The sequence below is a fragment of the Wasmannia auropunctata genome, unplaced genomic scaffold (assembly GCF_000956235.1).
Source record: "Wasmannia auropunctata unplaced genomic scaffold, wasmannia.A_1.0 LD336029.1, whole genome shotgun sequence".
NCBI classification, from domain to species: domain Eukaryota; kingdom Metazoa; phylum Arthropoda; class Insecta; order Hymenoptera; family Formicidae; genus Wasmannia; species Wasmannia auropunctata.
The window spans coordinates 928,205-956,010 of record NW_012026861.1 but is presented as its reverse complement, the minus strand read 5'-3'; the positions used below and the strand labels follow the sequence as shown (position 1 = coordinate 956,010).

At 31.4% G+C, this 27,806-nt stretch overlaps 2 protein-coding genes across 9 annotated transcripts in view; one reads left to right on the top strand and one right to left on the bottom strand.

Moving 5' to 3' along the window:
* LOC105452572 (FK506-binding protein 2) overlaps positions 1–27,806 on the top strand; it is a 166,353-nt gene that overhangs the window by 6,961 nt on the left and 131,586 nt on the right. The gene's annotated exons all lie outside the window — the stretch shown is intronic.
* LOC105452571 (protein NDRG3) overlaps positions 1,306–27,806 on the bottom strand; it is a 46,004-nt gene continuing 19,503 nt past the window's right edge. For 2 of the 8 annotated variants that reach the window (XM_011693793.1, XM_011693797.1), the window contains exons 2-8: positions 10,061–10,260; positions 9,715–9,835; positions 8,319–8,607; positions 6,034–6,303; positions 5,431–5,515; positions 2,971–3,015; positions 1,306–1,903 (exon numbers count right to left, since the gene is read on the bottom strand). In XM_011693793.1, coding sequence (XP_011692095.1) covers positions 1,758–1,903; positions 2,971–3,015; positions 5,431–5,515; positions 6,034–6,303; positions 8,319–8,607; positions 9,715–9,835; positions 10,061–10,260 — 1,156 coding nt within the window. In that variant the 3' untranslated portion in view covers positions 1,306–1,757. Of the gene's footprint in view, positions 1,904–2,892; positions 3,016–5,430; positions 5,516–6,033; positions 6,304–8,318; positions 8,608–9,714; positions 9,836–10,060; positions 10,261–22,122; positions 22,177–26,296; positions 26,671–27,806 lie in introns of all 8 variants that reach the window. The other 6 variants (XM_011693792.1, XM_011693791.1, XR_974756.1 and 3 more) reach the window with 6 other exon arrangements.

Sequence of the window (27,806 nt, the reverse complement as noted above, 5' to 3'; positions counted from 1 at the left end):
GCATGCGTTTTTTCTTTCTTTCTCATACGGGCAGTCTCTTTTGTTATTAATTAAAGAAAGGATGCGAACGGTGCGCAAGCGCAAACGAACGAACGAATTCTCATTTTATTTAAACAGAAACAGGAGGGAAATTATGGATTATCGGGGACATCCCTCTTCAAAGGTAACATTTGCGATAGATATTGAATCGCGAAGCTACCATTTTTTGCGAAGAAATCGTTATAGAGTTGCAAATGATTTTTTGTTTTATTAGAAATATCAATTTTCCAATTAGAATTTTAAAAGAATATATAAACAGATTCATCGAGAATATCCGCTTATTAATAATAACATCAGCGTATGTCGATTTTGATTTGCATTTATAACCTGCATTTTATCTCAAAATCTTAAAAGATCTTAAAAGAAATCGTAAATAAATCAGTAAAATAACGAAAAAAGAAATAAATGCAATTATAAACGGTAAATTTATGTTTGCTATTTACTAGCTGATTTTTCATGAATTGATGTGAGCAATAACAGTGAAAAATACGTAACGACATATTTGAATAAAACTTTTGACGCTGCAAATTTAAAATGTTGCTGAAAATAAAAAGTTAGATTTTATTATAATTTTTATATTGTAATTAAAATAAGATTATCTTCTGCAAATTGACTGTCAATGAAAGTATATATGTTTCTATCAAATCTTTAACGATTTTAAGATATTTTTTTAATGTGTTATATACTGTAGTAAATATAGACGGAATTTATTTGACTCATTTTATAAGAAGTTATTTGCAATTTGTTAGACTTATACCAGTCTTTTACAATATGATATACTTTTGATTTGAAAAATGAACAAAAATAGCGAAGATACGAATTCTTCTGTGCCATGTTTCTATCACATTTTTAAAGTCTTACGCGACGTGATTTAATTCTTCATTATTCAATTATGTAGCAATGCAACATTTTTAAAAAAATTAACATTTGTATATAAACGTACATTTCCTTCGCATAAACGTTGAGGGAAAATTTCTCTTTTATTTTCACGTCTTATCAATGTGTCACGTACTCATGAAGTCATGACTTTGCTGATATTAACATTTACTCACGTATATATAGAGTTGCATATCAAACCGTTGGACATTTAAAAGTTAAGTGACATATTAAAGTATTTACAAGATATTTATTGAAATTCTAAAAAAATTCCGGCTTTTCCATTAAATTAATATTAAACAATAATCACAAACGTATTTTAACAAGATTAAAAAATTAAGAAATTTCTGATAAAAAATAAAAGATTTAAAAGACGCTTTGCACCATTCATTAAGCCTTTTAAAAAAAGAAAACTAAAATTTATTATTTATATATGTATATCCAATAACGCAGCAGTAACAATAAAGTTATTCTCTCATTTACCCTTAATACTGTGCCTAACAACATTGCATGTCGAGCAAGTGTAATGATCGATAAAAGATCTGATATCTTTTTTAAGTAGTAAATTCTATCTTTAAAGCTCTTAACTTATAGTCATTTAGAATTAAACATTTATTACGTACGCGTGTGGTCGATTCAGCGTAAGTCGCGATTAAAGTAAACGTGGTGCCGATGAAGAAAAAGCCTCGGAAAGAAATCAAATCGATTAGTGCCGCGTGGGATCGTTGCCCGACGAAACCTTCCTAAATTATCGAATTGCATGTCATTGTCCGATTATGCTCATTTGATTACGTAAACGAAAAAAATCGAGGGTGGTAATAGAATATTCGGCGGTTAACATTTTAACAGACGACTGCCTCCGATATCGGATTCTCCGTGATGTGTATGGTCGCGGTAGGCCAGTCGATCTTCTTGCTGCAAACGTGATTCAGTCCCTCCAACGAAGCCAGTCTGTAATCGGCCATTTTTAACGGCGACAGCGGGGCCACTGTAAACGAAAATACGAAGGTAGTATCTTCGACATCGCTCCGGTTACCTCTCACCTCTCACCTTGAAGAGGTAAACTCGAAGAACGCGCAATGTAATTATATGTTTCGTTCGCTCGAATTTTGTTTTACGCAAACGTAGGAGGTCGCAAAATGTGAACGAAAGGATATAAATGAAAGAAAGCGCTCATGCAAAGTAAAAAAGAAAGAGACTCAAAAGGTGTATTGTTAGTGGACTGTTGTGTGCGCATAGCGAGACGCGTTGTGGACTGGCGAGGACTGTTCACTATTCTATATTGCTCAAGTGCGAGATTGCTTTGTTTTGTCTTTTGGTCGTTTTTCTTCTTTTGAAAGAACAATTTTTACAAAAAGAATGCTTTGACATGAGTGTGTGTTGTTGCGAAATGAGTTTATTCTTTTTTTCTTTTATTCATGTAAAGTAAATACTTCAATTTGGATCACCTGTATCAGAGTGTAGCGCAACAGGTCGGTCTCTGTTAATATCGCAAACAGATAGTACCTTGCTATCGATTACAGAGAACTATGAAACAGAAGAACTCAATCGGTAAAACCAGATTTATCATAAATTATTTCACCGGGCATTGATAACAAATTCGTTGTGCATTTGTTCGTCTGGAATTTTTTTTAGTCGCACTTTCGTCATCAAAATTCAATGTTTCGTGAAACAAAATAGATACAGAAGGAATTAGAAGAAAGAATTACAGATGCGAAAATAAGTATAGGAATAAAATAACACGTCTACACTGATATACGGAAAAGTTTGATACGAGTTTGATCAGACAGATTTTCATCATTCTTGCCATCACCAGCGTAGACAAGATCAATATGCGGTATTAGGAGAATTTAGGATGATTAGTTGAAGTTAATCTTTTTTTCGAGAACCTTCGGGGTCCAGGATGGCCCGGGGGCACACAATTTTCTTTGTTAGTACCTTTCATACCTTCCGAAAAAAGTTTGAATTCCGACTTACTTAACATATAGACGTGGCCTAATTGACCAACTGCGCGCTCGACTCTCCTTGCGGCCTTCAATTCCTAATTACAATTACCTTCGGGTGTTGTCGGCTTCACGGGCTTCCGCGGGGATCTCACCACTAAAACGTATAAAAAATGAACACTCCTTAAAAATCGTGAACGTAACTGAACGGAATTGCTACATGGCGCACTGAATTCGCAGCTGCTATCTTTAAAGCATTTCTTGTGCGAAACATTGATAGGCCAATTGTTTTTAATAATTACAAGTGGAGTATAGCAAAATAATAGTGCAACAATCGATTTGCTTAAAGTATTGCTGCAATACTGTGGTTTGTTGTAATATGCAAAGATTAATTCAAAATGTCTATTGCCTTTCGCCGACTCAGATTCATGTATTGATGCCGAAATTGATAATTTTAATTGTTAATTCGCAAATAATTTAACTAATAAATTAATTTATTTTTTGTTCCTGTAAATTTTTAAGCTTGAAAATTTAAATAATTTTAAATAATTTAATTTTATTTCTAGTCTTTCATAAATTATTTATAATTACACACTAATTCAAAATAGATGTAATTATGAAGTCTGAGTTTAAAACTGAGTCGTTTTTAAACAAGAGACATTCGAATAGAATGCTTATCAGTTTTAATTCTATAATGCTGTATCTTATTTTACAAGCATATATTGTCTTCAACGCAGATCGTAGCATTTGGATTTTATCCGAAAAAAAGGAAACAGCAAATAAGCTGACTAATTACGCTACTGTTCAGCTGAAGTTGTAATATATACGTACCACTCGATCGATCCGAGACGCGTGGGAAATAAAGGCGCAAGTCGATGAACATGTAAAATACTTTTTTTTTCTTATTTTGTCTTATTTTTTCTTTTTCTCTAACATAGCTAACAAGACATTAGTATGATGGCAAAATTCACGGACGAATTCAATGCAACCCTTTTCTTTTTTTTTTAAGTCACTTTTTATTTATCAGTCGAGCCAGTGGCTTTTTTTTAACGAATAGAGGTACATGTTCGAACACGTATTTGAACCTCGGTGTAATCAGGTAGCTTTCACTATTAATTAACACAGAGATAAAGCAGTTTATTTATCAAGTTTATCGTAGTACATTTAATTAGCGCTGTCGTGAAGACACACAGTTATTAACCCTGTTACACCCGAATTCAATTACGTCTAAATATTTCACGCCACTTAACATGGAAATATTTGTATAATAGCGACAATTGCAACAACAATTAACGATGATGAGGATGACTTTATAACAGATTACTCAACGCGACAATTTGAATGTCATTCGCAGTTATTTGTTATATAAATTATTATAATTATACTAATAAATTAAAAAAAAACACCAAAGTAAAGAGCGAAAAACCTGACACGGAACTGCGAAATTATATCAGATCTTAAAATACATATTTGATTAGATCGGTTTGTGAGAAAGCATAGTGTTTTGTGATCAGTTTTTATGATTAAAAAGCTATGTAAATGAAAATTAAACCAGATTTAATTAAAAAGGGCATTTTTTAATTCATGTGTAAGTAATTAAATTATGTGTAAATGTTTCTGTTGTTTTTATAAATATATAAGCACAATAATAGATTTTTAGCAGAAAGGTACACTCCATAACATAAATATATGTACAAAATATTGTTGAAAAACGAAAATGTGATGTCTTAAAATTCTAAAACGTTAATTTATAACAACTATTTTACACAGTCTCGATTTAATATACATGTAGTTACTTAGAGAAAACATGCACTTAGATATTGCACGAATTAATTTCTCCTAGAGATCAAACCTTTCAAATATCAAACAACTTGATTAATTTATAAGCACGATTTTATCATTTGAGTTTGATAACAAAATAAAAAAGTCATGATATTTATATAATGCACTCAATATCTGACATATATATGGTTTACTCATATAATATCTGTGATTAAAAGAAGTACAGTCGGCTAAAGACACACATTCATTCGAAGTATGTAAAGTATTTGCAGTAGGCCAAATTTTTTTTTATTAATCAGTAATAACAGGGTGTAGCAGTCGATAAAGTGAACTTATTGCTATAAATGATCGCAATCAAAATTTCTCGTTTTTCCATTTCGACATTTAGTCATGCGACAAAATGACGTGATCACTTGCAAGGCCTTGGAAGTTTATTTTTTTTCTCGCGCATAATTATTTACAATCATCTGACGAACAGATTGGCCGCAGTTTCTTTTTCTTCTTTTGCTCTTTATTACACATATATCATTAATTGCAAAAAAATATATTTTCTACGAAATTTATTTCTACCGAAACATCTTGCGTCATTCTGACATAATTATTTTAGATGATTGGCAGTAATTAGTGACATCTTTACACTTCCGCTTGCAAGCAATCACGAGATATTCCCTTACGAACTCGACGACGCGGGCGCGCGAATTGCTTATTACCGGTAAAGATTAATGAAGATTGTTGATTGCGTAATATGGTGATTAATTTCTGAAACATGATTCACGAAACGCTCACTTACCGTATCCTTCGCCCTGAAGAAATAGTCGGAATGCCTCGCTTACTTTACCCGGTTGTTCTTCCAATACCATACCGCAATCCGAAATCTAGAATATACGATATTGATTACCATTTGAGTAAAATTTAATCTGACTTATGAAAATCTTGTTCACTATTAAATTTTGCAATTTATAATCACAGTTCCACAACATAGTACCTGAATTTAATACGAAACGTTTATTTATTTATTTTACTCATTAGATGTTACTGTAATACTCGTACATATAATATGTATATCATATATTAAGCGTTGATTACGCACATACAAAAAAATTTTATATAATTTATGAAACTGATAAAAAAATTTATTATTTCTTTTTATTAGCTTATGATAACTAAATTGCGGATTATTATTTTTTATTATTTAATATAATTTAAGATCTTGAAAAATATATTTAATATATATTTAGAACTTTGTCCTTTATTTTTAAGGAAAAATAATTACATATTTATATTTTCATTAAATTTTTTTTTTTATTCTGAGTTGTAATATATATCTAAGATAATAACGTATTTTATATTATTAAATTCGCGCTTCGTAAAATTGTGTGATCAAAAAACTTACTTTCATCCAAGAGCTGTTTGTCGGATCCAAACGTCCATTTAACGTTACGGTATCGTCAACATGAGGGCTTAAAGCACCCGTGATGTTCATCACCGGCACACCAAGCGTCAATCCTTCCTTCTTGCGCGTTGGGTCTAATTCTCTTGTTATATTCAAATCCGTGCGACGAACGTAACTATCGATAAATAATGCGAGATTCGTTGGATTTACACGACGTTCAAAATAGTTCTTGTACACTTGAACCAGATCGTGATTCCGTTCTTCGGTCCCCTGCAAAATAAATCGATTTTATATAATATATGTTACAATTAATTTCAAAACTCTTCGATATCTTTGAATTTAAACTTGTTACTCGTGAAACTTAAGACTTAAAACCCTACAGAATAATCAGTAAATATTTAATAGAATATAATTTTTTAAATTTTAATGTAATTTCTTAAAGTAACAAACAAGTTATTATCACACAATAATTTCTCCTTTAAATCAAAACAGTAAAATCTTCTAATTATTGCAATACAATTTTCTAAAATTTTCAAAATATCAGTTTATTAAAAAAAATTCTTTATATGCTATTGCAATGATTTTGATTTTACTGGTATTATCATTTTTTTACTGCTGTACGAATAATTATTGACATTAGGAAATAAAAATTTCAATGCTCCCTGAAAATAAATCGATCGTGTCATAAATGTCGCGAAAGTACACGAAATGTAAAGCTCGGTTTCCTAATAAGAAAAACGTATGCAAGTTGCACGCGACTTTGTCATAAAAAAAAATAATCCACTTTCTATATCTTGGCTATTATATCTGCTGATCGAACAGTTTCGAAGTCCCGGCGAACTCATCGTGCGCTTACAATCCAGTTTCTTCGCGTTGACGATAAAAACTGACAAGTTCCATCATTAGCGTCAGATGAGAAGAAAAGCAACGGAACTACATGAAACTAGGAAGTAGCGATGACGTTCGTTCAGTTTAGTTTGAAAATTATGTTTCCTTGTTTTTCCAGGTAACGTTGAAAATCTGATAACGACCAAAATACCGCTAGCACAATGTGTGTATTGTGTGTGGATGTGTATATTATTTCATTAATCTTCAGTCAGCTATTAATCTCACGATACATCATTTTTTTATTCTTTTCATGACAATGTATGTTGAAGATGTGTATATAAAGTGGTCTGCTTACGTAACGTTATACGGTTAAAATAAAGTTTTATTTTCTATGCATAATATTATAGATAAATTTTATTTTACATTAATTAGATTTTCTTTTTTTTTTATTAAAAAAATTATTGAAGAATTTATGCATGGAAAAAAATATTTTTTTACTACGTAAGTTATGAGTTATTTTTTTAAAAGATCGATATTTCCTGTTACTTTTATATTTGTTTCCTCAAAGGTCAGAGGTCATTTTTGAACGCAATAATCTTACATTGTATAATAAAGCAAACTGTCAGTGTAATCCCTAGTTTCCATGGAGATGTTCTACCTTTGAAAGCTTAAGCTCCGTTGTCGATAATTCATCTTGCGCTCGCACATGAACGCTAACTTGATTGACATTATTTTGCACCTCATAAAAGCCCGGCAGTTTATTAGCTTCATAGAGTATATCTAGTGAGATAATCGCACTCGGGCAATACGATTACCTTCCATCAAAGATGTTAGGAGAGAGACGAAAGATGTTTACGTTATCAAGATAATTAAATAATTCAATTATTTTTTATTCCGGATGAAGTGAAAAATGTATTTCAAATAATTAGATAGATCAAAGCTTACTTTATAACTTAATCAATTACATTTACGTACATTTTTGCAAAGAATTTTACTGTAATTTTTCGGATAATGGAATAATTTTATTATTCATATATTTAATATAGCTAAAAAATCTTTCGATTATAGCGAGATGAAAGAGCAGATTAAATTATAATATAAACTCGGTCTAAAATCCTACATGTATTTTTACTCATAAATCCGTATTAGCTACGTGGAAATATCGCGGATATCGCAATTACGGATGTAAATGTAACGGATGTAAGTATTTAATGATAATACGCGCAGCAAATTTTCTCGATAACAAATTCCAATTAACTTATTAAAAATTTACTCGTTTTGTTAATTTTCTCATTCGTTATAACAACCGCACAAAATTGTATTTATAATCGTATTTTTGTGCTTAAAATAACGTGCTCAGAATTTCATTTATAAAAAATTTAAATTCTTAAAATTTGTTTTATACTTATAATTTCATTTATAAAAAAGTTTAAATCTTATAAAACTTGTGTACTTACCCTGCCAAAATGATGCCACATCAAGTAGTCGAGAACACCCTGAGTCATGCCCTGCGATCTCAGGTGGCGTACATTCAACTTTTGATAGCCCCACTCGATCCATCCTGCCTGCGTGGACACGCAGTTTATCAGGCACAATGCATTTACTTTCTCCGGATGGGCGAGCGCAAATCTTGCCAATATATTGGCACCAGCCCCGACTCCGAAACCAATTACAGATTTTATGCCAAAGTGGCCAAGAACGAAGAGCAGCTGTTCGGCTAGTTCTTCCATGGACGGATAAGTAAAACTGAAACATATCAACAATTAGCTGTCGTCGTTTTATGAGACCAGTGGATATTATATGACTATAAAAGATAAGAGAGAATCGAAAACCGATATATCAATATTGAAAGCTTATACGGTCTTTGGTGGATTTGGCACGCTAACAAAACCAATTGAGAAACAGAACTTCCGCATGCAAATCTGCATTGCAGTTTAAATTATTCTTTAACTTGGCTGAGAGAAAGAGAGGAGGGGAAGGGACAGAAGTGTCTCTTTAAGATAAGTCTTGATGTTTAAGATCTCCATAATTAATTGTAGTAAGAAAATAATTTTTTAATCCAACATTAAATTACATATTTAAGGCTATTATAACTCTTCAATTATGAAGAATAATTATTTATTTGTAATAGTTTAAATCTTTATTAATGATAAACTAATATAAAATATAATTTTCTTATTTATTAATGACTCTATTATTTTATCTTATGAATATATTAATATATATTCAATATTTTTATATACTTGTATAATTATATACATATAATAATAACATATAAAATTTTTTATTATTTATAAAAATTTGTATATGCGTTTTAATTTTATTGATTGTATCTTGGCTTTATTTGAAATGATGGATTATAAAGGGAAAGAGCGGGATTGTATAACAATCGATAAGTTTGAATCCGTACAAATGCATAGGGAGCGATATTACAATAAAGTATGAGCATTCATATGACAAATAAATGAAGCAATAAAAATAGAGCTTTCATTGAATCAAAAAATTTTGTGGATTCATAAGAGCACAAACAAGTCACAGAACGTTACTGGGATATATGGGACCGAGATTAATTGACAAGTTAATTAGATCGCTAATTTACGCTAATTAAGTTGATATGTTGGAAAACGGTGCGTATATATATATATACATTTATAAATGATCGAACTTTCGCCGTTTATTTATTGAGCTTATTAATCATTAATAATTGATTAATTTATTCTTTAACAAAGTTTAATAAAAAGAATTAGTATTTTAACAGAGCATAGTATAGCAAAGAGAAATAATGTTTTACTTTGAAAAATTAATTAATAACTATATTTTTCTTTTATTCGTTACTGAAAAAAATTGACTCACTCTTCGGGTAGTGTCGGTGCGCCTTCCTCTTGTCCGGGAGCGTTTACATGGTATACGCAGAAATTTTCAAGTAGAACACGCATATCAATGTAATTAAAGAACGCCTGGAAGCTCGAGATGTCTGTAAGAATAATTTTTGCATTAAAAACCATACTATAATATACATATATATATTATAATATATATATATGTATATTATAGATGGTTTTTAATATATATATATTTTTTATATATGTATATTTTTTTAAGTATAGTAATAATAATTAATAAAAAAATATTCATGAATAGGATTAAAACATTGCACAGTTCTACATCACTTAAAACGCTTTAGTTATGAACCACTCACAGTTAAGGCCTAGATCGTGATAAGTAAGAATAGCTGGTTTTGCTCGATTTCCTTGCACCGCCACCAGCAAACTTCCCTTGTCGGTCTCCACCCTTTCTTCCCGTACAGAGCTGTCATCTCTGGAGAGATATCTCAGTGCCGGAAATTGCAACTGAATGTTTTTTAGCTCGATGTCATCCATGCTATCGGAAGGCATCGTGCTGCGCATGAAAATATGACATTTAATTAATTGACATTGGCAGCAAAAAGGTGAAGCTTCATCAAATCGTTAAATCGTAATAATAATTTCAATAAACGTATGAAGAAGTAGTAGATAATATGACCTGCATTTCATTGAATCTAAAATGCATTTCTCTTTGAACATCATATTTATTGAGATGTTCGTCAATGTAACGTAAAGTAATCGTGGACTAGTAGCAATGACTTTTTTTTTTAACTTCAAATGCACAGTAAACCGTAATTTTTTAAATGTATTTTTCCAGTTAACTGATAACTTTATCATATTTCGACGTTTTTTTTTTACATTTTTAAAGCTATCGTTCACTTTCAAAATGTATGATGTACCTAAATCCAGCAAACATATTGTCTATCAAAGTTATTATTCTTCGGATATATTCTCTCTGGAATATTCTTATCGTTCTTTATAATAGATTGCAATATTTTTTTATTTATAAGCCACCTGCGATTAGTCAAAACGAGGCAGGTAGTGTTTTGTTGATTACTGAATCGTTGAGTTTTTTTTACCACAATCCAGTGTCTTTAATTTTGCCGATAAGAATGATATACTAAAAATAGGTACGCCACTTGTTATTGTGTCAACAATTACGTAGCGTTGAAGTAACTAGCATGTTTTATTTAATCCTGCTCTTCCTGATTAACGTCTATAATTATCTTATGCAGAGAAAAATATTTCCGAGATTCTTCTCATATCCATTAAAAATAGATTAACTTTTTCTAACATATTTAATAATGACCTTGTAATAAAACACTATAAGTAAATAGTAGTTTATTTGAAGTAAGACTTATACAGATTTATATATCTTAATAAAAGAATTAAAAGCAATAAATTATACGAGACATATACAAAATATAAGAAGTTTGTCAATTTTTCATGTCACTTTGAACGTCCGATTATTGCTATTTGCATCAAACTGTGCATATATCCTTGAAAATGATATGGCGCAGTTATCTCGCGGAACATTACGCAAGATTCTTTTTGTCGTGTGATACGCAAAATTGTCTATTGGTCTAGATGTTGAGCGACTTTTTTTATAGTATCGATCTATACGCCACGCCCATTTGGTCGAAGTGAAGTTGAAGCGACTTTAGTGAAGGTGCTTTTAGCCGTTTCATCGAAATACGTCACGCATACGTCACGTATTTCGATTGTACGATGTAGATCATTATGACAATCAAGTTTGTTGGACTTCAATTAATTATTTCTGATTCGGCAGCTCGGAAAATTAGAGGAAGCATTTTTGTTTGGTTGGTTAGCCAGTTAAAAAATAATCCTTGATTTAAGATGTAAATCGCAAGTTGAAATTATTTCGTTATACATACAATTTATTTTCAAATTTACTATAATGGGCTTTGAAACAATGAGCTTTAATATTCAAAATGTAACATCGACATTTACCGCGCTCAAATTATACGCGTTATTGAATTAATATCTTGACGAATATTGCAGCGGCTTATAATTGTTATAGTGGTTAGTAGATAATAATTATCAGCGAATTTTAGCACATACCGTGATATGATATTGAATTTTAGTACGATTTGTCCGAAGGATTTATCTCATCTAGTCAAATATATATATATATGTATATATATATATATATATATATAATATTTTTACGCTGATCTTTTTAAATATTATTTGTTAAATGTAATTAAAAAAAACATTGAGTAAACATCTCTTAAAAGTATGATCCAAGAATGAAAATTTTATATTATTACTGTTATTATATTATTTTACTATTTAATAGAAGTATTTGAATATATTGCAAATATTTTATACAATATAATTTAATAATACAAATTTATTATATATGTTTTATAAGTGATAATATGTTAATTGATGTAAGTAATTTACATGTAATTGTGCAATGAAGACAGATATCGTCAGATACTCTAATGGAGCTTCTGGTAGATAATCTACGAGTAGTCTTATATCAGCTTAAAGTTCGTACGAGCTTCGCTCGTAAATGCGTTTAGGATCACCTCAGGATAAGCGATATCCCCGTGTTATTCTAAACATATAATAGTAGTAGCAACCACTTTAATCGTCGAGGAGTTACATTGACGTCCAATTGTTGTGGATTCGCTTAAATGCTCGAAAGACCTACTTCGGAATCCCAGAGGATTCATGACGCCAACCCAATTTCAGTAAAACGGATGTAAAATGTCAGGAACCTTGTTTGACCTTTTCACACGGCCATGCGCGCATATGTACGTTAGGAAGATGTTCCTTTTTTCGAGAGAGAGAGAGAAACGCGTCATCGAATACATTACCGTGCAATCCCACGAGGGATCCACTCTTTCGCTTTCTCGAGTTCTCTTACGATGTTTCCGGATTATTAACCAAAATACCTTCCGTTTTATAATCAGCGTGAACGCGATGTAACATATTACATCATTTATCCTGAGTGTAGGAGGTGCGTTTTTTACACCTCGCTTCTCCACATGCCGACCCGAACACGCGCGACCCGCCCAGACATTCGTGTTATTAAATTCCTTATCTAATCGTTGCTAAGATAGATTGCACTCGCGCATTTTTCCACGGTGGCATTTGAATTACTGCCGTGGTCACTTATTTTCTGAGTCACTACATACTACACGTTGCGGTAATTTGTTATTAGCGTCATGAATGTGTACCTAAAGCCAAAATTTAATCCTAATTTATTTATGACATTATACATATAAGCGAAAAAGAATGATAAGGGAACAATTTAAAAAAAAATGTTGATATGTATATATATATTGTATACATAATCTCTTATGTGTATAATTAATATATCTATATTCACACAATTAAAATATTTTATAATTTAACAAATATATTTAACGTTACATTTTTAACATTACTTATATATCAGTATATTATTGAGACACGATGATGATGAATGAAAAGAAAGTGTATTTTTCTTTTATGTTCCATTTTAGTTTTTAATAAGTACCGAAGTGTGAACTGACAGTGAAAAGATATTTGTCTGTTTCCGCGAATAGTTATAAGGTAAAAGAAATCGGTTCTACGGATTTACGACGCGCTTCGCAGACGGCGTCGTAGTGACTAGCGTTGGCGGCGATCGATAAATACGAATGTGTCATCACAAATGTACCATGAAATCGTGCAAAACACTTCGGGGCTCTTGATTGACGGAGATCTCGATTTGAATTGGCATTCAATTATCAGGATTATAAACGACATTGTGGTAGTTTTCATAAAGTTGATTTCACTTCAAAATAATATTTCTAGCGCATATTTCCCGTCTCATTAAAAGAAAGTGGCACGTTCAATGCCACTTTCTTATAACATAATATTTCGGAACATTATTGTCGAAGTATAAAACGGAAAAAATATATAGAAAAACCTAAAAATTATTGAAGTTGTAATAAAAATTAAATGCACTTCTATAAATCTGTTTAGTTCTTTAGATAATCGGAAAAAATTAAACAAATATAATCAAATAGCCAACCTTCGGTCTTTTTATTGGGACCAATAATCTGTATTTTTTACTCATTATACATACGCTAACCTTTCGATATGACACTGCGTTCCAATTTAATGCAGAAGTTCATGAATTGGAAAATCCATGGAGAGGAAAGAGAAATAATACTATACAAATTATGTCAAGCTCTACTTTGCGATAGATAAGTAATCGTAAATCACGATATCTCAATGTTATCCGATTCCGAGCATTGTTTTCTGACAATTTCTTCGCTATATCGAACACTCTGACAGAAGGAGCATTTGTTATCTGGAGGAGTATTTGAATAGCAAGCGAGAACACAATGTTGATCGTAAAATCTGACGAAATAGAATTCGTGGAATGTAACAAGGTGGATAAACGTGGGCGCGCATATAAAATTTGAACGGGATTACATTTTTCTTGGTATACATAAAAATACAATAAAAAATATAAGTACGTACTGTTCTTCCTCATCGCATCTCAGAAGTTTATAAACGGCGCGCATTGCAAGGGAACTTCGTTTTTCCATTTGCGGAATTGAATGTATTCTTTTTCGTATTTATTAAGACAGCCTGAATTAAATCAATGCACCACTTGAAAATAAGGAAGCTATCTCGCAAATGAAAATAAAGTGTTGTGTTCGGTCGTCTGGCAATATTACATTAAATGTAATCTAGATAATCCATAAAAAATATAAATATAAACATCGCAAAAGAAAATAAAATTACAGAAAATATATATGTAACAATAGATTGTTACCAAAACTAGACTCAATATGTGAGTAATACAAGTAAGTAGAGAGCGCGCTACGGTCAAAACTGGATCTTAGTTTTTAATAATATTTTTTTGCGTGAATTTATATAGATTTACCAATTTTTTAAACTACTCCCCTTGCAAAGTATATATATTATTTTTAAAAGAACTATTTTAAATTTAAAAGAAATGTGAGATTTGCCTTCCTTTAAAATTGCTGGGTTTTAAATGCTACAAAGAGTGAACAACTTACATCATTAGTAAAACTTGTAATGGTAATATTCTAGAGTTACATAAATTATTAAAAATAAATCTTAAGCTGAAGGAGAATCATGATATTTCTCTCTGTTTCGGAGTAAAATGTTGATCCTCTTTGACGTGACATTTAATCGCGAACACATTGCACAATTTATGCATCAAGGGTTTAACTCTTGATGCATGAAGTTACTTTGTGCATATATGCTTAAGCAAATTCTTGTTATTTCATTTTTATTATAGTAGTTAAATATTAAAATAACAAATATAAGTCTTTTAAATTTTCTAATGCTACGTTGAATAATATCAAAAATTTGATAATATAAAAATAGGTTTTTTTTCACTATCTGTCACATTCTCAATAATACTTTAAATAATATTAATATTCTTAACTCTTTGTTAGCAATCTGAATCTTTTAAAGCACCGTTGATTTTTTTATTGTAATTTTAAAAGAATTAATAGATTGAAAATTTTACGTGGACAGAGGATTAAATGCTATACGCAAATAAAGTTATGTATTTTTCTTCTTATTAAAGAAATAATTAGAAAGAAATGGAAAAGAAATATGGATATTTATTATTAATTATCTATATTAATGTAGATAATATAGATATTTTAAAATGTATGTTTCGTTTACCTGAAGTAACTTGGAAAGAGAATACTCTTCGTATTGTAAATCATTACGGTTACTATCTTCCAGGAAATATTATTATTTCTTTTAAAAACATTGACATTTCGCTCTTTGTTTTAAAACAAGAATTCTAATTTTTCTTTTTCTCTCGACTTGCGTTGTAATAAGAATCATGTTAGTGTTTATGAGCTTCATTTTATATGCCATGAAGTTTTCACATCCCTTTATCGTACCTATGAGAGCTTTCTACAATTTTATCATTCCCTACTGACAAGGAGATATATTATCACATTTCCTCGTATATTACTATACTAGTGCGCTTCTACGACTTCTAGTTAGATTAAAATAATAATTTTTATATTTTCGTTATTATAGCGAGTTATTTGCAAGTTCAAAATTCTATTCACGAAAGATGTTAAGAAACTTTTAATATACAATATAATGCTTCATTTATTCTTAAATTGAAATGCATAGTTTCAGCGCAGAAACGTAGTTTGTGCGTTGAAAGAAACTTTAATAGAATCGGTAAATACTAAATCTAAATCTAATGACTGCATTTACTAGATAAAATCATGAAGAAAAATTTTTTTATATTCTAAATGTTAAAGGTTTACAAAAGAGCGCCTACCATTTTTATTGCGAACATTGTATCTCAACTCTCTGCTGTTATTGCGCGCTAATTAATTAATTTCGTCATTATGCTCGTACTTTATAATTTATTTTAATTAATAAGAATGCTCTCTTTCCTCTCGGTGAAAAGTGGAAGTAGAAAACTTCAATTTCTCATTTCTAGCAAAGTTCGATAATTTCGTTTGTTCTATAATAATAATGCATAAAGTAAAATAATGCATAATAATAATGCTTATATAGCGATCTCTCGTACAACGGTGTCAGTGGAGATTCGCCATCAGTGGGTATCACGATGCTACTTGAATTTCCAAGCACAGTTAATTTGCGTGCGCGAGAGGTTTCCCGTATCTCCGGCACGTCACTCAGCCGTTTCCGGCCAGAGCCATAAGTCCAACTATGCTCTTCTTCCTACTCTGCTATCATACTGATAAAGCGTGAAACTTCATATCATTAATAATCTATTAATATATAACATATATAATAATAGGGCGTGGTTGAAACCTCTCCAATGAAAATCTATTCTTGCAAAACTAGCCAAGCAGCGATTGTATAAATGCATTAAGCATGCTGTTAATAACAGCAGAGAGTTGAGATACAATGTTCGCAATAAAAATGGTAGGCGCTCTTTTGTAAACCTTTAACATTTAGAATATAAAAAAATTTTTAAGTGATACCACTAGGATTTGTGAAAAAATGTTATTTAAAATAGAAGAAATTGTTTTCTCACTAAACTTCTCTCTTATATGCCAAACAAAGTGGCGTAGTTCTCAAATTTTAATAATATTAATAATCTAGTGGAACTAATCTATATATTTTATAAACTTTTAGTCATAGAAAATCGAACAAAAGCAATATCTCGAATTGAGAAGTTATACGTACTATCTATAGAATTCGCAGGACAAAGGACTAGCTGATCCTGGATCAACCTGAAATCCTACTTTCGGGTTTCTAGGAATACCTCATGTTGAATATTCGACTGGCTCGTTGAAAGCATTCATCCAAATGGAAAAAAAGTGGTAAAATATATCTTGAAGTTGGATTTTGTCCTTTTACAACTTTGAAACATAAAAGAAATCCGTCGCGCTTAAATTACGAAGTAATTAATTACCAAGTAAGCGTAAAATGCGAATTTGATTGAAGAATATATAGTAACTTTTTAAATATAAAGCTGGCAAAAACGAAATTGGATAAAAATTTTAAAGTAAATTAAGAAATTAATATAATTAAATTTTTTTATTTTATTTTATTATAATTTTAAATTGTTAATTTTTTCTCGCATTACATTTTCTCGCTCATTTTCTTATATTACATTTTCTTTTCTTCTGCACTATTCTTTACTTTTCTATTACGTAATACTCGTTTATTTTTCTTCTTACTGAAAGAGTATGTCGTATCACTTGAAACATTTTAATTGTTTCTGTACACTTGCCGCCAAGGTTACGTTTAAAAAAAGTGTGTGACTAATTTATTTTTTAATATCGTGGAAATTGTTCGCGAATTACAAATTCTTTTTTATCCATTAAAAGTCTTTTTTTAGTATTTTCTTTTAGATATAGTTAAAACAAGTTTTATAAAAATTTGACGATTTGATATCCAGTTAAGATAAGCTTTACATATAATTTTTTTTAGCAGAGCTGAGAATAAGTTACGACATAGCATTTAAGAAAGAGCTGAAAATGAGTTACGACGTAGCGTTTAAGAAATCAGTAGCCAATAACGCTACTACTGTGATATTATTAAGAGTGACCAATCAATCGCAACCTATAATCGAATAACGTCATGGAATAGCACTGGATATGCGGCCATTTGATATCTCGCAACCCTTTTTATCGATCGACTGACCGAAGTACGCGCAGATAGATTTCTTTTTCGATCGCTATTGCCTGTCGTAAGGCGAAGCCTCACAATAAAGATCAACTTACTCCATTCCACTACCGATCCCTCGTGAGCCAAGGCAAGCAAATAAATCTCTATCTACCGCAAACACAAGCATGATGCAGAACATGTTGTAAACAGAGCCGTGCCCAGGCACCGACTTCAGCTAGACAGACGTCTAGCAAGGAGTGAACTAACTATTATTAATAACAGTCCGTTATTAATTCAAAACCACTTTCGCAATTCGCAATCGTACTTTAGTACAACTCTCTACAAACTCTACTGGTTTTCGTACTAATTTCTACATGTTATTGCTCCAGCTGAATCGCATTAACTGCAGTTCACTCCATGCATCATTTCCAGCGAAAAATTTAATCTATTTACCTTTGTTTCTTCAGTCCGGTATACAAAACGCCGCCATTCAATTTCTATCTATCTCAATATATTTGTGCGAATGTGTGTGTATGTGTGAAGATAATTTGTATTAAATTTGTACAAGTAAAAGATTGGAATTAGAAATGGTAGCTTGCAAAATATTCGAGTGTATCAATCGCTATGCCATCTCTATTATAGAACCAAAGCTCTTTTAAAGTCGGTATACCGAAGGATTGAGGTGGAACTGGCGCAATGCCAAGTTATGTTGAGTGAATTTCTAGCGAAAGTAGAGCAAACACTGACGTATAAGACGTATGCGGCCGCATCACATGAAATCGTTACTATTTCGATTTTCTATCGGAATAAATAGTTTATCATTGTCTTAAGTAATTAATGGCACAAAATGTTTAATCGAAAATAGAAATTAATTTCTAACAAAAGAAAAGCAAAATTTGTCGACGAAAAACGTGAGGATTAACAAAGGCTCTCTATTGAGTTGACAAAGAATTTTATCAGTTTACTCAGATTGCACCTCGATCGATATACCTACGTCCACTTTCTTCATGACGTAAAAAGCAGTGACCTATTAAAGAGAAATTTACACGCTTCATCTTAAGTCTACGTAAGATGAAACTTGCAAATTGTAAAATTATGGTTTGTGCAAAATCAGTTTTATTTAATTTGAAGTAGAATTTTTAACATTACCTATCCGTATACACTTTCTTTTAGAACTTAGTTTTTGCATTTTATTTTGTATGTGAATATCGTTAGAGTAATCAATAATCATTATTAGCGATTTGGGGGATTTACTATATTTAAAAATATTTTTTATTAATATTATAAAATTAATTATACATGAGAAAAAAGTTGATATGACCAGAAAATAAAATAATATTTGCAATATTTTGATTAAGCTTGCAAATTTAATATTGGAATTTAAAGGCAAATTAAAAAAGCTATCTACTTTAAATACTTTAAATCGATCAGAAATGTATGTATAGGATTGTTTTACAGACTATTATATTGTTTTATTATACATATAGTAAATAAAAAGTCAAATTAATCTTTCTTTGATTAGTTATAATGAAATCAAATTTATATCATAAAATATTATTTTGCTGAATTAGTAACATATTTACACATAATAATTTAAATGCAATACTATTTATTACGAAAGAATAATTTCACATTTTTTAAATAAAATCCATCTTTACGTGTATTCGAAGAGATTTAAATAAGCCGCATCCTCGTAACTGGAGGCATCTTCGATTCTGTTTTCTATAGTAGCGTCTTGTTTGCGCACTCGAGATAGTATTAAAATAGATGGGACACGTAAACCTTTAAGAATGATTGTTTTTAAAGCGACGTGCACAACATCGCTGAACAATTGGGCGTCCGTATAACGATCTTAATATTTCTTAATTAGTCTTAATTTTGGCGTTAATTACTTTGTTGTGAGGATCTGTCGAGGGAGGCACATGGCCTCGTCCTTTCTCCCAATAAAATATAGAGCGTCTTTTCCCGAAAACTAATATGAAAGTGGAGAAGTGACGGAGTGAAATTACGTCGTTAACCTCAGAAAGCTTCTAAGCTGGCTATTACGCAGAATGTTACGTGCTACTAAACTTCCTCCAATTTGTCCATTTAACACATTGACACATTTTCAACTCGTAAGACTTTGCTAAGAATTTTGAAGTCGGTATCGTTATCGTCATCCGTTATAATTGGTTATATAGTCATCTTATCATAATAATACAATATTGGTTATATAGTCATCTTATCATAATAATACAAAATAAAAAAATTTTTTGTGATATTAAGCTATTTTTCAATCTTGAAATTAAATATATATTAAACCAAATTCGAAGAAAATATACGAGATATTTGAATACAACAAACAGATCTAATAGTTAAATTATAATAAGAAGCGACATTTATTGGAGTTTGTTATTTAATATTGTTGATTTTTTTTCTTAGAACGTTTCTATCATTATATTTATAAGTTAATGTTCAGACACCGGTTGAATGTCATTTATATGTTTTAAACGGTGAAAACTGAAAGAGAACGCTTCTATACGTGTCGACGTGTAGAAATGTAATTAGCGATAATGGCGATAAGCGTTAGCCAAGACTCACATTTAATGTCTCATTGAGTTCTGTGATTGGCCAACTCGGCGTCGCCTACGTTAATTGCTTGAAGTAATTACGAGGCGGAAGTGTCATTGAGCTCACGTGTTATTGATTGTTCTGTATTTTATTTTATCTTTTTGTTATTAAATAGATTGTTAAAATTATAATATTTTGCTATCTATTGTTATAGTATTCTAGAACTGAAATTATTATATATAATAGCTTTAAAAGAAATATTTTATATTTAATAATAATAAATATTTCTAAATCACGGAATGAAATTGATGGCGCTATCTCTATTGGCTCACTTCCTCAGTAAGAAATAGAAATGGGTGAAGCTAAATCATGACAGAGAGAAAACTTGTTTAGTAACTAGTTACTTGCAAAGTGACAACTCTTCTTGCCGGATTCTATAAAAATTTGCGACAGGAGCAAGTACATGTTTCATAATTTAAAGTAACTTCGTCAAAATTTGGTAATCCTAGAGCGAAACTTGATCTCAACTTTGCATTTACATTCAAATCAGGAAGTGGCACCGGGAGCGACGCGAGTTCGTAAGAATCATGAAGTAGCTCGATTAAATAGCTTAAATGTCGAAAGTTTTAGAAGCTTCCGTTAAACTGCCTTTAATAATTAAACTCCTTTGCAGGCCTCTCCAATATGGGTCACAGCTCCTAAATAGCAGCCGGTCGTGTTAAATCACGCTGTTAAACCAATATCGCATAATAGAAGAACAATATGGCTATACTACGCCGCACAATATACTGCGGCTTTGTTTCTTGCCAGCTTAGGGTAATGCATCGTGTCGTTGCTTTTATGTAATGTCCACGGTAAAATCTAAAAGCTCCACCTCCAGTTCGCTATGTAATTTTATTATATATATATATATATATATATATATATATATATTGTAATTTTACAATTACTCATATATGTTGTATATCTCAATCAATCATAAATATCATATATGTCTGCCGCGCGATGACCTTTGCAAATTATTACGCAATTGTGCCGCTAAAAGGCATAACACTTTTAATAACACAATTGCGAGTTATGATGTGGTCACTCGGCGCTGCGCATATTGAGGTCAATGTCAATTGTCCATGGCAGTAGAAAAATCCCAATGAATATCATACAATGAAAGCTCCTTCGCGTGTACAAAAAATATCGAGCCATCGTGGTGGTTTAAAAACTTTAAAACACTATACATGTTACGTACTGAATCATCTTTTTACGAATAATCATCAGTTGGATCCCATGAAGATTTATTTTAGGTATCGCAAAAAGTAAACGCGGAATTGGGTCAGTTTCTATATTAAAGCATGTCTTCGTCATATCTTTTTTCGAAATTATATATTATATGTATAATTCGAAAATATTTATCACTCCAAATGGTATATTAATATAATAACGATTCTGTGCTTCTTTATTGCTTTTCCTCTCTATAAGTTCGTGTCAAATAAGTCAAGTTTTGCGTGGCTAGGATAAAACAGTTTAAAGTGGATAAATGTGACCAAGTGTTGTGACCAAATATAAAAGTGTGGCTTACATTCTTGATACGTCGGCATATTAATATATCTACTCTCCTGTCAACCCTACTGCGCATCTACGTATCTACGCATCAGCATCAATTGCAGCTACGGTTGCGATACGCGACGAGAGATAAATAGTAATAATAATAACGCAGTCTCTTTCTCGATTTTTTTCTCTCACCAAAACTTACCCCAATAGAGCAGATTCCTCGGCAGTGGCTGCTGTCGGCATCCTGTTTCTCTCCCTAGAACAAAATGGCGGCGAATAATCACACACGCCTAGCCCTAGCGGCATGTCGCGCCTCTAATCCCATATTACAACACACAGACATTTTACAACGCAAAAGCTATTACTGCTATTAGCAATAAGCGAACAACAATGTCATATTTGCGTCAAGTTGCATTTACCAGCTATTTCTATTTTGGTCGTTAGGAATCAGCTTCTCTTTGTTCCACGACGGCATGACTTCCGATATTTAGCACACCGCCAATTTGAATGTAAAATTACCATTTAAAATTATCATTTTCCACGGGCAATTAAACTGGGCCGGGTAACCTCATGCTCGAATGCGTATTTGAATAAATAAATTTGTAAAGATGTTAGGCTAAACTTTGGGTTAAGAGATATCGCACCAATTAAATTGAAATTAATGACCGCGATTAATAAATATTATATTTTCTCTTAATATAATATTTCAATATACTATATCTCTTTTAATTAAAACATTTAACGTGTGTATCTTTGTGTTTATTTTTTATTTTCATGATATAATACATATAAAATTTAGAATGTATTAAATAATTTTTATATTTTATTTTGCCTTTTTATGTTTAATTTGCTTATAAAAATATCTTTAGTGCGATATATAAATCAAATTGTCATCCGAACAACTAAAATTAAATATAAAAAGTAAATACATATTTTATATTATATAGTACCATTATACATTTTATAATCGCCAATCTTCCAAAGAGAGAGAAAGAGTTGTTCTCGTTCATTCGACGAGAGAAGCTGATTCCACAACGCACGCGCTTCCGTCGCGCGCCGCGAAGCGATACGGACGGTCGCAACTCGAGCGTTGCACGGACAAAGGAAGACAGCCGATCGCGTGCACGCAACAGAGAGAATGATAATAACAGTAACAATGATAAACCAAGCGATGATGATTGCAGTGATTGCAGCCACGCGTGGATATAAGGATGCGAGAAGCATGGTGCTGTCGGTGCATACGTGCGAAGCTCGAAGCGTGAGCGGAAATGAACGAATTTCTCGGGTGCCATAAACGTGACTTACCTTCTCTTTGTCTTTTACACAAGTTGATTAATAACAGCATCGTTAATGTCCGAGCATGAAGTTTGGTCCGACTTACTAGTCTAGATACTAACTTAAAAGTGCAAAAATGAGGTGTTGGTCTCATTTTCAATTTGTTTAAAGTAAAACAAAGTGTTATAAAGTCAACATATCTAGTTCTTAATTGTTTCTTTACATTCGATATGTCTGTCTATTAAAAGTGCATTATATATTTGTCTAACAAGAATGCATCATCTTTTAGCTAAGTTGTTATCTCCGCGAATATCCGTATATTTCTTATGCGTTTTTTATTGAAAAAAATTTGGAGATATGTATTCGAGAATGTTCATTGTTTGCGTAATCATTAATTGATTTCTTCATGAAAGAAATCGTATATAATTATAGTAAGCGTTGCTAAAGCTGCCGGGCAATTTATAGCATGCGCGCAAAAATTGCAGAATTCCTTTTGGCTTGTGTTATATTCTGTGTTATATTGGAGTTAGCTTTCGAAGATGTTTACTGAGTTTCGACAGATGTGCACTGAGTGCCCCATCAAAGAGCATATCGAAGCGAAAGATCGCTGTTGGTTAAAGATGAATAAATTGCAAGCGCTGGTGTAGTTACGTGGCATTAGTGAATAGTATTTTCTGTTTTTTTTGTGCAAAAATATTTTTCGCGATTATTTTTCGACGCGATCGGCGCTTTCGTTATTAAAAGCAACTGTTTTGTTATAAATCTATAGTGCTTTCGTAAAAAGCTGTTCAACAATAGCAATCGCTTAATTTTATTAATAACTATGTAAACGTTTAAATATCGCAGAGAAAACCTTTGACAAGCACATGAAAAAATACGTAGAAATAAGGTTGTTTTATTACAAAGATATATTTTTTTGAAATATTACTTTTTCATGCGTAAGTTTATATGTCTCGAAAAATTACAATTTCGAAAATGGAAGTAGGAAATCATCTCTCTTGAAGAAAAACTGTGGATCAACGTTCTGGAATAATGGGAATCGTATGACCTTATTTTTCACGCGAGTAACGATCCGAGCAAGCCATATTTTGCACATTTATGGGAGACATGTTACTGATGTTACGTTGGAGTCATATATCCTGAAGTCGTCATTTGAGAGTATCGTATCTTTGAATTCATAAAATTTCAAGTGCCGTCGAGATTTCTCTTTATTCTCATTAGGAATTTGATATCGCGTTTGTCAGTTTTGCATTTATTACACAGCATACGTAATATTATTATTTATGATGAAGCGTTCCATATGTTAGTCAATAATTCAAATAATTTTTTTGCACATCTCTCTAGTATTTGGTTTTATATTCTACAATAAAGATGTTTTTAGCTCGCCAGTAGCCGTGCAACGAAAGTTATAGAAACCGCTATGATAATGTTACGATCGATATCATAAAATTTGTTTCGCCATAATAGCTAACAATAAAAGCGCTATAATCATGCCTCGATGTCTTCGACCTCGAAATGCTCGTCGCTCACAAACTCTTTAACGACTCTGCACTAACTGTTTCGTCGCTGATTGCATCCGCTTTGTCTTTGAGCTCAGTATCCACAATATTCACTGTGTATATTAGTGTGAGCTAGATAAACTTTTGACTCTTCTTTATATTGTTTGAAATAGTTTTCGAGCGTAACATGATGTATTTCTTTAATTCACAAAATTTCACCTTTTCCATGGGTAAGAATTTTCATTTAAAAAAAATCGCATTTTTTACACTGAAGTTGTATATATTGAAGACAACGTATCGATCGTATCGACTTTATGAATTTCACGTAATTCGTATAATTTTCAGAAAGGCACTAAAAGTCAATACGCAGAACTCGTTGCGTTAAAATTTTTCATTAAACTATATTCAATAAATTTAATTCATCTTCGTACATATCTGTCGTACGTTTCGCTCTACAGACCTTCTTCAGCGATGAATACAGTAATGAAGTTACGCTATAATTAAAAATAATCCGTTTCTAATTGTCACGATGTTCCGTAATGTATGAAGCCTGGCTTTCAATTCTATGATTGAATGCAAAAGTCATCATTACGAAAAAAGTCAAGATGGATGTGATAAGAGCACTCACAAAATTGAAGTTGACCACCGATGTGTTAACACATAATTCTCTGCGCATTTTAATGTAATTAACTTCAATGTTGTGAGTGCTCTTATTACATTTATCTTGACTTGTTTCGTAATGATTTTTGCATTTAATCATAGAATTGAAGGCCCGCCTCATACATTACGGAACATCATAACAATTAACGTGAAACATACGACAGATGTGTAAGAAAATGTAACTTAATTTATTAAATATAATTTTATGAAAAATTTTAACGCAACGAGTTCTGCGTATTGACTTTTAGTGCCTTTCTTTAACTAATTGTTTTAATTGAAGAGAGTCCTATATAATATACTCTATTTTGTATAATTTTTTAATAGAATATGTAATATATTTTTAATAGAAAAAATAACATAAATTATTAATCATTAACCATTACTGTAATTTTTGCAATTGTTTAATCGAAAAATTGCTTAATACGTTTCTAATTCTAAACTTTTACTTCACATTTCTTATGAATAACTTTACGTATGAATAATAATTTGTTTCATAACATTCAGTATAATTCATGAAATAATTATTAATTATAGTGAGAATTATTTTTTATTAGAAGGTTGATGATCTAATAAAATAGTTTAAGCAAATATGTTAAATTTACAAATCAGCTTTTATTTCAACAAGTGTATATAAGACATTAAAAAATGTACATTTTATTTAAAGAATTGAAAGTGCTTTTTGTTTAAAAGTAAATCATGGAATTATACATATTCCTAACAAATTTTATAGATAAATATGTAAAAAATTGTCAGTATGACCTTTGAGTTAATGAATATATAACCGCGTATAATATGTACCGGCAAAAAGAGTCGTGGTGAAATATCAATGCTTGAAAAAGCGACTAGATCCGTTTAGAGGTCGAGGAACAATAAAACGATATATCCGCGACTATACCTCTATCTGCCGATCCCGTATCCGGAAAATGTCGTTTAGAGCATTACCTTGAGACGATTGAGGCGTTTTCGCGACGATCCTCAATCAGCGGGTCCTTTTTCCGCATTTCGGTCTTCGGTGAGGTGAAGCTAAAAGCCTTCTTCACAGACTCGAAAACGCTCTGGCCGGTGGTCTGTGTCTGGTCGATGATGGTTGTGCTTTTGTAGACGTCTTCGCCCAGGTCGCCTAAGGACCTGTACGAAGCGCCAGTACCTGCCGGCATGGCGTGGCCTTTCGTCGTTCTGTTTTGCAATGCCGTCCCTCACTTGACACGACCTAATTAATTGTCGTGCTGGTTGGGGATGATGGCTTCCACCGTCCAGATAGGTGCCCTCTCGGCGAAGACTCGCCTCGAAGGCGCCGAGAGCTTGAGGCGTTGCTGCTGTCGTTGATGATGATAGGCGTGCCCGAAGGAAGCCGATATTGCCAATATCGCACGTCAACAAGGCAAACGAACGGCAAAAGAACAAAAGAAAGAAAAAACAAAGATAAGGAGATCCTGTGACAGCGATCGCAGCGCGATTCGAGGCATCGGTAGTCATTCGATCGTAAATTATATTTCTTCGAAGAGAGCCCTTTCCATTTTTTTCTACCATATAGATTAACTTTAAACTTCGGTTTAAGACTCTTACCCTTCACCTTTTTCTAATTTCTAGAAAAAGCTAAACGGTAAATTAAACCGAGATTAGTCTATATTAGTAAAAACGGACATAAGAAAGCACTAACAACGTAGATAATTAACATTGATTTTTTATTTTTTATTAATTAAATAAAAATTTTGTTAACAAATTATTAAAGTTAATCAATGTCAGTGTAGTTAATAATTATCTTCAATAAGTAAGAATATATGTATATTTGTTTTTTTCTCATTTTTTTCGGACCGGCTAAGATAACGTTTATAGACTATATAACATGTTACTTATGAGATATCGAAAATTCTCTTTAACAGATTTTATTTAAAATCAAGGATATAATCAATATATAAACAAGTGATATTGAATTTGTTTTGTGATAGATACGCAATTTTATTTTTTATATCTCTCAAATTTGTGAATGTATGTAAAATCTTTTAAATATATTCTGATAATCTCATAATTAATTAAATCTCGTAATTAATTAAACTCGTGAATTTTGTCATGTATAAAGCATTTATTTTCTATTTTGTTGGAACAGAATAAATTAAGCGCGAATATAACATTTTAATAATATATTCTAATTTTGATTGTTTCATATTCAATTGCAAACGACTACAATGAATTTTTATTAATTGCTAAAACATATAATTGTAAAATTTGTGTTATTCAATATTTCAAAAGAAGCTTTTCATTATCATTTGTACTGCTATTTTTATTAACATTTTTATTGCCAGTTAAACTTTTATAGTTATCTTTTTCTCTCTCGTTTATTCAATATATTAATTTATTTCATTGGTTTTCATTTTGTATAATAATCTGTTATTCTTATCAAAAGTGTTCTAAGCATATTTCGTAGTAACTGCATATAAAATCGTGAAAAAAG